The sequence below is a fragment of the Saccopteryx bilineata genome, chromosome 4, assembly GCF_036850765.1.
Source record: "Saccopteryx bilineata isolate mSacBil1 chromosome 4, mSacBil1_pri_phased_curated, whole genome shotgun sequence".
In the NCBI taxonomy this organism is placed as follows: Eukaryota; Metazoa; Chordata; class Mammalia; order Chiroptera; family Emballonuridae; genus Saccopteryx; species Saccopteryx bilineata.
This window is the reverse complement of record NC_089493.1, coordinates 61,287,247-61,299,301: the sequence shown is the minus strand read 5'-3', so window position 1 is coordinate 61,299,301 and position 12,055 is coordinate 61,287,247. Positions and strand designations below refer to the sequence as shown.

At 42.6% G+C, this 12,055-nt stretch overlaps 1 protein-coding gene across 1 annotated transcript in view; it reads right to left on the bottom strand.

The window, feature by feature from the left end:
* Positions 1-7,478, bottom strand: part of ADAM10 (ADAM metallopeptidase domain 10) — a 158,228-nt gene extending 150,750 nt beyond the window's left edge. Inside the window, exon 1 of the mRNA XM_066276043.1 lies at positions 7,150-7,478. Coding sequence (XP_066132140.1) covers positions 7,150-7,204 — 55 coding nt within the window. The 5' untranslated portion in view covers positions 7,205-7,478. The remainder of the gene's footprint in view (positions 1-7,149) is intronic.
* Between the last annotated feature and the right edge of the window lie 4,577 nt (positions 7,479-12,055).

Sequence of the window (12,055 nt, the reverse complement as noted above, 5' to 3'; positions counted from 1 at the left end):
CCTGACCGGGCCGTGGCGCAGTGGATAAAGCATCAAACTGGGATGCGGAGGACCCAGGTTCGAGACCCTGAGGTCGCCAGTTTGAGCGCAGGCTCATCTGCCTTAAGCAAAGCCCACCAGCTTGGACCCACGGTCCCTGGCTCAAGCAAGGGGTTACTCAGCCTGCTGAAGGCTCACAGTCAAGGTACATATGAGAAAGCACTCAATGAACAACTAAGGTGTCGCAACCAAAAACTGATGATTGATGCTTCTCATCTCTCTTTGTTCCTGCCTGTCTGGCACTATCTGTCCCTCTCTCTGACTCTCTCAAGGAAAAAAAAAAAAAAAAAAAAGTAGATGCTTCTCATCTCTTTCTCTTTCCTCCCTCTCTCTCTTCCCTTATCTCTTTCCAAAAAAAAAAAAAAAAAATACCTTACCTAAAGTTCAGATATTCCGCTTTACATACAAGTGTGTTAAGTATGATTACAGGGGGTCCTCAGGTTATGACAGTCACAACATAGTGTTATGAATTTACAAGGCTCACTCCCATAAAAATTTTTAAAAATTGATGTTTCAGCTTACACTAGGGGTCCCCAAACTTATTACACAGGGGGCCAGTTCACTGTCCCTCAGACCGTTGGAGGGCCACCACATAACAGTGCTCCTATCACTGACCACCATTGAAAGAGGTGCCCCTTCCAGAAGTGCAGTGGGGGCCAGATAAATGGCCTCAAGGGGGGCGTAGTTTGGGGACGCCTGGCTTACACCATTAGCATCGTACTTACGGACTACATGGGCGAACTAGTTTGGTTGTATGCAGCAGAATAATACACTGTAAGGTGGCATATGAGTGAGAGAGTTGGCGTCCCCTAGTACGCTTACCTACACCACTTTAGACTGTTAAAAACATAAGTGTTCCCTTTGTGTTGCTTTGTTTGGCGACTTTTTGGCTGTTATCAATCCTAAATCAAAGTCAAGAGTCTTCAGGTGGTAGTGCTTCAAAGAGGAAAGCCATCATGATGGGTGTCACAGACTCTGTGCATCATATGGAGAGGAGCTGTCTGCTGAGGACCTCATTCAGCTGGAGAAGCAGCTGATTGAAGAGGAAGAGATAGAAACCCCAGAACCCAAGAGATTTACTACCAAGGGTTTGGCAGGTTTTTCTATAGTGGAGGATGGGCTGGCAAAGTTTCAGGCTGAGGACCCCAGTAATGACAGATTCAGTAAGGTTTACAGAGCTGTTATAGATGCCTTGCAATGCTATAGGCAGATTTTAGAGGAATAGTCATCAACCTTCCAGACTAGTCTGAAACAATTCTTTAAGATAGGCTTGCAACAGATCCTGTACCCTCTACATCAGCTGCTTCTTAAGATGAAACACCTGTAGTACAGGTAGAATCATCTCCAGCATCTCCTGCATGTTCCTTAGGCAATCCTGATTCCCCTGACCCAGTGTCTCCAGCACCTTCTGCAGGTTCTCCTGCCTCTCCAGCTTCCTCCTCCCAACAGATCACTCTCTCACCTTGCAATGCCCCTTCCTGTGTGCAAGCCAACCACAGAAATAAAGGTAAGGAATTTTTTTACTCATTTTTTTTTTGCCATTTTGTTAATACAGTACAGTGTAGAGTACATTTATGTCCTTCTCCTTTTTCTGTGGCTTACTTCTGTTTTTATGTTCTAAATTTTGATTTTAAACTGTGTTATGATAGGTAAGTGACTTAGGTTATGGTATGTTTTGACTTATACCAAAATTCCGGTTACGTCACTGTCATTGGAATGGAACTGTGTCGTAACCCACGAACTCCCTGTATTTAATTTCCCCATAGAAAATATATTAGAAACAACCAATTAAAATGTGACATCCTCAAGGTTTGCAAGAAAGCCAGGAAATCTAACCCCAAAACTGGAAATCCTGTTAAAACCAGCTAGCAAATGAAAAAGCACAAGCACCCAGAATAAATTTAGAATGCCCACTGCAACACTGTGTCTGAAAAAAATAAATAGAAACTACAATAGAACCCATAACAATAACAGCTGTTCTTTTTTTTTTAATAGTTTTATTTAGACAATTAATTTTAACGGGGTGACATTGGTCAACTAGAGCACATAGGTTTAGAGAAAACATCTCCAGATCATTTTGACATTCGACCATGTTGTATACCCCTCACCCAAAGTCAAATCCATCCTCCATCTCTCTTCATTTGGTTTTCTTTATGCCCCTCCCACTCACCACCCCCTCCCTCGATTCCTTTCCCCTTTCCCTGGTAACCACTGCACTCTTATCTATGACCTTGAGTCTCAATTTTGTGTCCCATCTATGTATGGAATCATACAGTTCTTAGCTTTTTATTTACTTATTTCACTCATTATAATGAATAACAGCTGTTCTTATACTAAACTTCAATCATTTAAAAGATTAAATTCAGCCCATTTTAAGGACACAGTAAATGCATATATCTTAGAAAAATTTCCATCAAAAAAATGGCCATAATTTTTAAGTCTGGTCCCAGACTTCTTATATGAGGATCTTCTCATATCTGAACCTGTCATCTCCCAACAATGTGGAAAAAAAATGTAATTTATCGTTGAATTTACTGTTTCCTTTCAATTTTCTTAATTTCAAAAGCAGAGTTTATATTTATTCTTCAAAGATAAAAAGACTAAGTTAGTTTTTATTCCTACAACTTTCAATCAATTTTCTGAGTCTCATCCCAGTAGAAATGGTTTCTGATTTGCTGATAAAGATACTTAGAAAAACTATAACTATCATTCTTTAAGATCTTCAAATGTTGGTATTTTGAAAACAGGATTTTAAACAATATCTAATAACTTAATGCTAGACAAAAATTACCATGTCACAGTTTTTTTGTTTGTGTTTAGTTTTGTTTTTGTTCTTTTTTAGCGAGAGATAGAAAGGGACAGAGAGACAGGAAGGGAGGTGAGAAGCAGCAACTCAGCACTTTAGTTGTTCACTGATTGCTTTCTCTTTGTGCCTTAACCAGAGGGCTCCAGCCGAGTCAGCGACCCCTTGATCAAGCCAATGACCTTCGGATCAAGCCAGCACCTCTGGGCTCAAATGAGCGGCCATGGGGGTCATGGTCTATGATCCCACACTCAAGCCAATGACCCTATGCTCAAGCTGGATGAGCCTGCACTCAAACCAGCGATCTCAGGGTTTCAAACCTGGGTCTTCAATGCACCAGGTCAACACTCTATCCACTGCACCACTGCCTGGTCAGGTTGTCATAGTTTTTATTGAAGATTATGAAAAAAATAAAGAATTACAGAAGTATTTATATTAAAAGTCAAATAAAAGGTCACAGTCAAACAAAAACATTTTTTAAAAGTTTGGGGTCATCTACGCAAGATGAAGTAAAGGCAAAGAGGTAACATTCCTACAGGATGCAGGCAGGTAACAAAAATGAGTGAAGTAGGCCAAGTGCATTACCAGCAGAAATGATGAAAACTGCACTGACTCTGGTAACCACATGCCAAGTCTAAAGAGAGCAGTTTCTGCTCTTCTACTCTGCTCCAAACAAGGGATTTATAAGTCTTCTCAAAAAATCCAGAGATTTCCCAATTTCAATGTTGATCACTAGTTGAAGCTTACAAACACCGCAAATCAAACAAAACACATCTTTAAGGTGGTTGAGTCCAAGGAAGCACTTCTGAGCTAATGTATGAAAACTGCTTTCAAAAGGTATGAGAGGCTAATGGGTAAAAAGCTCAGGCTCTGATGTCAAACTGGCTTGGTTTGAATGGATAATGCCAGAAAAATTACTTCTTCAAGCTTGTTTCTTTAACTGTAAAATACCACTACTCTCCCATAAATGTTGAAAAGTAAAACTCCTTACACAGTAGCAGATACATCAGAAATTACAGAAATGGCCTTATTATCCCTACTTGACCCTACAAGTCCTTAGGAAAATGTAAAAGATATCAGATAATAAAACACCTTGAAGATCTTAAGATGTCATTAAAAGGACACCAGAAAACAGAGGTGCCAACCATGTCCATTGCCCTCAACCCATGCTATTTAAAAGGTCCTGTGCATTGAGAAAATACTGTTAACTTAAAGCAGCAATCTTCAATCTTTATCTCATGGTACATATGAATTACCAAATTTTTGCAATTCAGCAAAAAAATATTCTCGGCAATCTGTAAAAAAAAAGTACAATTTTGATTCATTCACACCAGACAGCTATTGTGTTGGCTGATGTCATTTTTTTTTAAATTTGATAATCTAAGGGAAAAGAGGTCAGCGCCCTGCCAAAATGGTAAGGCATTGTATGTTTTAAAAATTCTTGTGGCACACCAGTAGAAAATCCGCTGAATTAGGGATGGCTTGAAATGGGCCTTCTTAAAGTGATACAGCTAACTGGATTATCAATCTCAAATTAAAGAGATGGAGTCAGAGCTCCTTAAATACAGAGACAAAATGTCTGTCTTTTATTAATTTCATAGTCCTTTACTTCTGGTAAAAGTGAAAGAAATAGTTTATACTTCAGCTTTGATACTTTTGATACTTTTAGCACTTTGGGCCAAACTTCCATAAAACTTATTTCTATAGAATGTATGGTACAAAGCAAAGCATTTACACTAGATTTATAAATATAAAAAAAAGTCATTCTCTAAAATTCATTTTATGATTTCATCAAACCTAAATGTTATGGACTTGAAGTTACTCCTACAGCTAACTCCTGCTCAGGAGATAATTTTTTTTAAAAAAGATATCAACTATCCAACGTATTTGTTAAAAACTAATATTCACACATACATAAAAATTCTTTGGGCTATATTTAAACAAATAGATCCAACAAATTTCTATTGTGGTTACAAATTAATTTTAAAAAGTATTTTATGTATATATTTGAGTACACATCTACATAAACACTGAACTCTAGAAATTGTATGCTACCTTCCTCAAATACAGCATAGGCTAGTACACATGCTAGAAATGCATAGCATTAGGAAAGTTTAAACTATACCTCTAAACACTTTCTCTCTTCCAGCTTCCCATCCATATTAAAAGCAAGAGAAAATTAATACAAAACAGTGATGGATAAGTCAGAAAGAGGGAAGCCACTAAAAGGGTTTTTTAACTTTAAAGTTAAATCTTTCAAGTTAATTCTCCTAAACACTAATTCTCCTAATCTACACAAACATATTCATTCTCTCATACACTATAATAGAGAATTCCATTTCAATCTAGTCTATTCCACATATCATCATTTAAACTTCTTACAAAGTTGATCATAAATTGCTCAGTTTAAAAGATGAAAAAGCATACTGTATATTACCATAAAATTACAAATATCTTCATATTCCCAAAAGTTGCAATCTTGATGCTAATTTTAAAATCAAGTATTTGTGGGTTTTTTTAAAGTTCTGCTTAAAACATCAAAAAGTGTAAGAAGCCTTTTAACCAGTTTAAAGCAAAATGATACTTTATAAATGACTGCAGAGTTCTGAATTTAGAAAATGTTTCTATAACAACGGTTTTAACCACAAAGATTATGTTGTTACTTTACTTTTTCTTGGACCATCAGACTACACAAGTTTCTATTCTTACTGTTCCATTCTTTAAAAATAAGTTTATATACATTAGTAGTTTTAAGTACTTCATAGAAATCAGTGTCTAATTCCTTACTGCAATCATGAAAAGTGATCGGTTGGAAACCACATTTAGAACGTAAATACAAACGTTAAAATGAAAAGGCTCTTATAGAGGGCCTCTAGCACTCTATATACTTTAGGATATATACATGCTATAAAACTAAACATCTACTAGCTCTTAATCTAAAACGTACTATCTAACAAATGAATACTACAAACTACAGCAGAAGTTTGCCCACAAAGTTATCAACCTCTAAGAATACAGGACAAAAATATGCTTGGCTTTGCAATCCTAAATCAAAGTGACAAAAGAACAGAAACAATGTACTACATGAAATAGATAATTTCTAAAGTATCAAATTAGATTACACTTAACCAAAGCATTCCATAAATTTTTTCAATTCAATGCTTTTAAAAATACGTTAGGGATCGCTACTTGGCCTTTTGGCTAAGATGAACTGTAAAAATAAGTTAAGGCTTTTGGGTATACTTTGGGCAAATCAAAAAGTTTACCTAAAATAAAGCACTTTACACAACAACAAAACGATGCAGCTGGTCCTAGGATACAACAGAAACAAAAAACGTCTTCAAAATCCAAGTAATCAAGAAATTATATATGCTTTTTTTTTCAGTAAATTTAATTCCAATGGGGGGGGGGGTCAGGATTTGCCTGTTTTGATAATGACCCTTAATGTCTACTCCACCTAAGAGTTTAGGGAAACTCTTCAAGTTGAATCACCCAGGGACCGTCGCTCGAAGGGACCCAATCCAGTTTACAGATCAAAGAACATCCTGAAAACCGGCTTACCTTCTCCCCACCAAACCCTCTCCCCTGGGCAACAGAATGTTTTCGCTGAACATAAACACACCCTCCTGCGATCTCTCTCCAAACACCCGGGCAAAAGCAGGGCAGAGCAGAAGCCACCGGCTCAGACAGCGGGAGACCCCCGTTCCCCCTCCACTGGCGGCCCCTCTGCAGAACCCGGTCGGTCTAGATCGCCGCCCCTGGTAAAGAACAATTCACAAGCCCAGCCGCGCAGATCCCGCAACTTCCCACGAGCCTACACGGCGGTTCTCCTCCGCGGAGCAGTCTCTGAATCCGCCACCGGGCAGGGGATGAGGGCGGAAGGGTGAGGAGCGTGAGCGTGGAACCCGGGCGGTACCGACCGCCGGCCCCGCGGCAGCTGAGCAGGCAGGCTGGAGGGAGGGTCCCACTGGCCTGGGTTCCACGGCTCTTGCCTGGCGGCCCGGATCTCCCGACTTGGCTTCTCTGGGAAGCGACCCCCACATCCCCGTCCGCCGGGGCGTAGGGGGCGGGGAAGGCCTCGCCGGAGGCTCGGAGCCTCGCCGGCCCGCCACGGAAGGGAACGCGGTCGGGTACGAGGGACAATAGGGAGCGGGGAGCGCTGCGCGCCCAAGTGGCGCCGCCGGCCGGCCGGGCTGACTGACGCGCCCGCCGCGCGGCACGACCGGGCTCTGCTTGGCCGGGCCGCCGCTGCCGCCGCGCGGTCTGCGGGGGTCACGGCGCCCCCGGCGCTCCGGGTCGTGCCTCACCTCCCAGCCCCGCCGCCCAAGAGAGGAGCAGAAATAACACTCTCAGCAACACCATCTTCCGCTGCTGCCGCCTCCTCACGGGTTAACAGCAGCACATCGATCCGGAGGGAGAAGCTGGAGGGGCTTGGTCTGGAGCCTCCACGGAAAGCCGGGACCTCCCCCGGCAAGAGAAACGGCGAAACACCTCCCTCTCGCTCCACTTCAGGGGCCGGCAACGCTCCCAGCTCTTCCAAAACAGGGACCTCCCTCCCCCTCGTTTGTTTCCTTCCTCCCTTCCCCGCTTTCCTTCCCTCACTCCTTTCCTCTTCTCGATCTCCCTCCCCCAAGCTCGGGACCTCCGCCTCCTTCCTCACCACGTGACTCATGGGCGCCCAACGGGCACGCGGAGCCGCACCCCTTCCTCCCGCCCCTCCCCCAGGCAGCCCAGGGGCGCGCGCATGCGCGCGGAGACCGGTTCCCGGGCTGCTAGGCCCGTCGCCGCTTCCTGTCCGCAGGCGGAGAGCTGGGATTGGCTTTGGAAGGCGGGGTTCGAGTCTCCTGAGACAGTTCGCCGCTAGTCCTTACAGCTGCGGATAACTGCGCGTTGGGGTAAAAATGAGAAAGTGACGGATGTTACGGGGCCGTTTTGCACTTCTTAACTTCACAAAGAACAGAGATGTTTCTTTTTCGGCCTCTAGTGGTGCACAAGTAAGTAAACAAAAGCAAAGTGCCAACAAGCAGTAATTTTACTGGCGACAGTCATGATCAGAGCACAGAAGTCCAGATCTTTGAGCATCAGAAAGACACAGCCGAAGGCATATTTTTCTGAGCTCTTTACAAATGTGTCACAGACATGGCCTTAGCCGTGATAAAAAAAAAAAAAAAAAAAAGCTTACAGTCTAAACCACAAAGATCCTAAATTTTCAGCCCCCAAAACTGTCCTCTCTACCCTCTGTCCCATATGTGAAGAGAACTCTCAAATTTCCTTTCACCTCAGCGTCCTAACATTTTTAAAGTTTATGTTTGGTTTCTTAGTAACTCACTTTGGTTCTTTAAACTCGTATTTTATGGACTACATATTTAAGTAGAAGACCTGAAACCATTAAAAAAATAAAAAACGGAAAAAGCTCCTTCAGTTTGGTCTTGGTAATGATATTGTGGCTATTACACAAAAGCAAAAATAAATAAGTGGGACTTCATCAAACCAAAAAGCTTCTGCATAGCAAAAGAAACAAGACAATGAAAAGGCAACCTTGGGAATGAGGAAAAAGATTTCCAAATTAGATATGTTAAAGGGTTAATATCCAAGACACACAGGGAATTCTTACAACTCAATATCATAAAGAGCAAACAATCCAATTTAAAAATGGGCAGAGGAACTGAATAGACATTTTTTCAAAGATAGCCAAATGACTAACAAGTACCTGAAAAGATGCAGAACACCACTGATCATCAGGAAAACACAAATCAAAACCACAATGACATTCTATGACCAAAAAGACAAGTGTTGGCAAGAATGTGGAGAAAAGGGAACCTTTGTGCACTGTTGGTGGGAATGTAAATTGGTACAGCCAGTAAGGAACACAATACAGAGGTTCCTCAAAAAGTTAAAAATAGAACTACCAAATGATTCAGAAAAAGTGTCTATGAATGACTGCATAAATGTGGTACGTGCACACACACACACACACACACAAACAAACACACAAACACGTAATGGAGTATTATTCAACTATGAGAAAGAAAGCCTTGCCATTTGCAACATCATGATGAACTCTCAGTGCATTATTCTAAGTGAAATAAGTCAGACAGGAAAAGACCAATACCATGTAATATCACTTATAGGTGAACTCTAAAAGAGCCAAACTCATAAAAACAGAATAGAATGTTGGTTACCAAAGGCTTGGGGGTAGGGAAATGAGGAGGTGTTGTTCAAAGGCTACAAACTTCCAGTTATAAGATAAATAAGTTCTGGGGATCTAATGTACAACATGGAGACTATAGTTGATACTGTATTATTACTTCAAAGTTGCTAAGAGAGTAGGTCTTAAATATTCTCACCACAAAAAAATAAACGGTAAGCATGTGAGATGATGGAGGGGTTAATTAACTCTACTGTGGTAAATCATTTTATAATACATAAGCTTAGCAAATCAACAAATTGTATAACTTAACCTTACACAATATTATATGTTGATTACATTACAATAAAGCTGGAAAATTTTAAATAAATAAAAGTAAAAAATTCACAGTGGCATTTAGTAAATTCACAACACTGCAACCATCTAGTTACAAAACGTATTGTTATGACAATAAAAAAATAACTCATATTTCATGAACTGGAACTTTTTGATAGCTTTTAATTAGATATTCTTCATCTATTTGGCATTCTGCTTGAATAGGCTAAATTAGGGAATATAAATATTAATGGTAGTGATACAAATAATATATTGGAAATTCTATACTTCCTTTTACTCTGAATATTTTTAATGTATTACTATTAACATAAATTAAGAGCATGTATCTTTAATTCTCAGTTTGAGAAATTAATTATTATAGTTTTGCTCCAACATTAGTAAGCTCAAAAATACAGTCAGAAGTTCTAAAATTGCCTGCCCAGGCAGTGGCGCAGTGGATAGAGCATCGGACTGGGATGCAAAGGACCCAGGTTCAAAATCCCAAGGTTGCTGGTTTGAGTGTGGGCTTATCCTGCTTGAGCACAGGCTCAACAGCTTGAGCACAGGGTTGCCAGCTTGAGGGTAGTATCATAGACATGACCCCATGGTTCATCACTGGCTTGAGCCCAAGGTCACTAGCTTGAGCAAGGGATCACTCGCGCTGCTATAGTTCCCCCAGTCAAGGCACATATGAAAAAGCAATCAGTGAACAACTAAGGTGTTGCACTGAAGACTTGATGCTTCTCATCTCTCTCCCTTCCTGACTGTCTGCCCTGTCGTTTCCTCTCTCTCTCTCTCTCATAAAAAGTTTTAAGGCCCTGGCCGGTTGGCTCAGCGGTAGAGCGTCGGCCTAGCGTGCGGAGGACCCGGGTTCGATTCCCGGCCAGGGCACACAGGAGAAGCGCCCATTTGCTTCTCCACCCCTCCGCCGCGCTTTCCTCTCTGTCTCTCTCTTCCCCTCCCACAGCCAAGGCTCCATTGGAGCAAAGATGGCCCGGGCGCTGGGGATGGCTCTGTGGCCTCTGCCTCAGGCGCTAGAGTGGCTCTGGTCGCAATATGGCGACGCCCAGGATGGGCAGAGCATCGCCCCCTGGCGGGCAGAGCGTGGCCCCTGGTGGGCGTGCCGGGTGGATCCCGGTCGGGCGCATGCGGGAGTCTGTCTGACTGTCTCTCCCTGTTTCCAGCTTCAGGAAAATGGAAAGAAAAAAAAAAAAAAAAAGTTTTAAAATGATCATTAATGGCATCCATTTATAATAAAATTATTAAATGATGGCATAAGCACTTAAAGTTATTTTTCTTTTTAAAAAAAATTTTTTTCTGAAGTTGGAAATGGGGAGGCAGTCAGACAGACTCCTGCATGCGCCCGACCGGGATCCACCCGGCATGCCCACCAGGGGGCGATGCTCTGCCCATCTGGGGCATTGCTCTGTTGCAACCAGAGCCACTCTAGCGCCTGAGGCAGAGGCCACAGAGCCATCCTCAGCGCCCGGACCAACTTTGCTCCAATGGAGGCTCGGCTGTGGGAGGGGAAGAGAGAGACAGAGAGGAAGGAGAGGGGGAGGGGTGGAGAAGCAGATGGGTGCATCTCCTGTGTGCCCTGGCCGGGAATCGAACCCGGGACTCCTGCACACCAGGCCGACGCTCTACCACTGACCCAACCGGCCAGGGTCACTTTTTTTTTAGTTTTTAAATTGATTTTTAGAGAGAAAGAGACAGAAACATCTATCTGTTCCTGTATGTGCCCCAGCCAGGGACAGAACCCACAACTTTTGTGTATCAGGACAATGCTCTAACCATCCAAGCTATCCAGCCCGGGCACTTTTTTTCTTTCTTAAAAGAGTCAATTTTAGGCCCTGGCCGGTTGGCTCAGTGGTAGAGCATCGACCTGACGTGCGGGAGTCTCAGGTTCAATTCCTGATCAGGGAACACAGGAGAAGCGCCCATCTACTTCTACACCCCTCCCCCTCTCCTTCCTCTCTGTCTCTCTCTTCCCTCCCGCAGCCAAGGCTCCATTGGAGCAGTTTGCCCGGGCACTGAGGATGGCTCCATGGCCTCTGCCCCAGGCGCTAGAGTGGCTCTGGTTGCAACAGAGCAACGCCCTGGATGGGCAGAGCATCGCCCCCTGGTGGGCGTGCCGGGTGGATCCCGGTCGGGCGCATGCGGGAGTCTGTCTGTCTGCCTCCCTGTTTCCAACTTCAGAAAGGAAAAAAAAAAAAAAAGAGTCAATTTTAGGGAACAATTATCATACATGTAAACATGACATTGTATATCACCTGTGCTTATTACTATTTTCCTTTGGTGATGCTGACAACAAATGATACTTTGATTTTCTATTAGACCAACTTGTATCATGTTTAGGTTTGCGGAGTATTTTTTTTTTTATCATTAATTCCAGTGTTAGAGGCAAATGGTACTTTCTCTGTAAATTCAACTGAAAGAAAACCCCAATCATGTTTTGCAATACCATGGTGATCACTGAAAATTATAATTTAAGGTTATATTTCTTGCTCTGACCAGGTAGTTCAGTTAGACTCTAAAATTCCAATGTTTCAAAATTGCAGGTTCAGTCTCCAGGCAGGGCACATACAAGAGTTAACAAATAAGCCTGAACAGGCAGTGGCGCAGTGGATAGAGTGTTGGATTGGGATGCAGAAGGATCCAGGTTCAAGACCCCGAGGTTGCCAGCTTGAGAGCGGGCTCATCTGGTTTAAGCAAAGCTCACCAGTTTGGACACAGGTCACTGGCTCGAG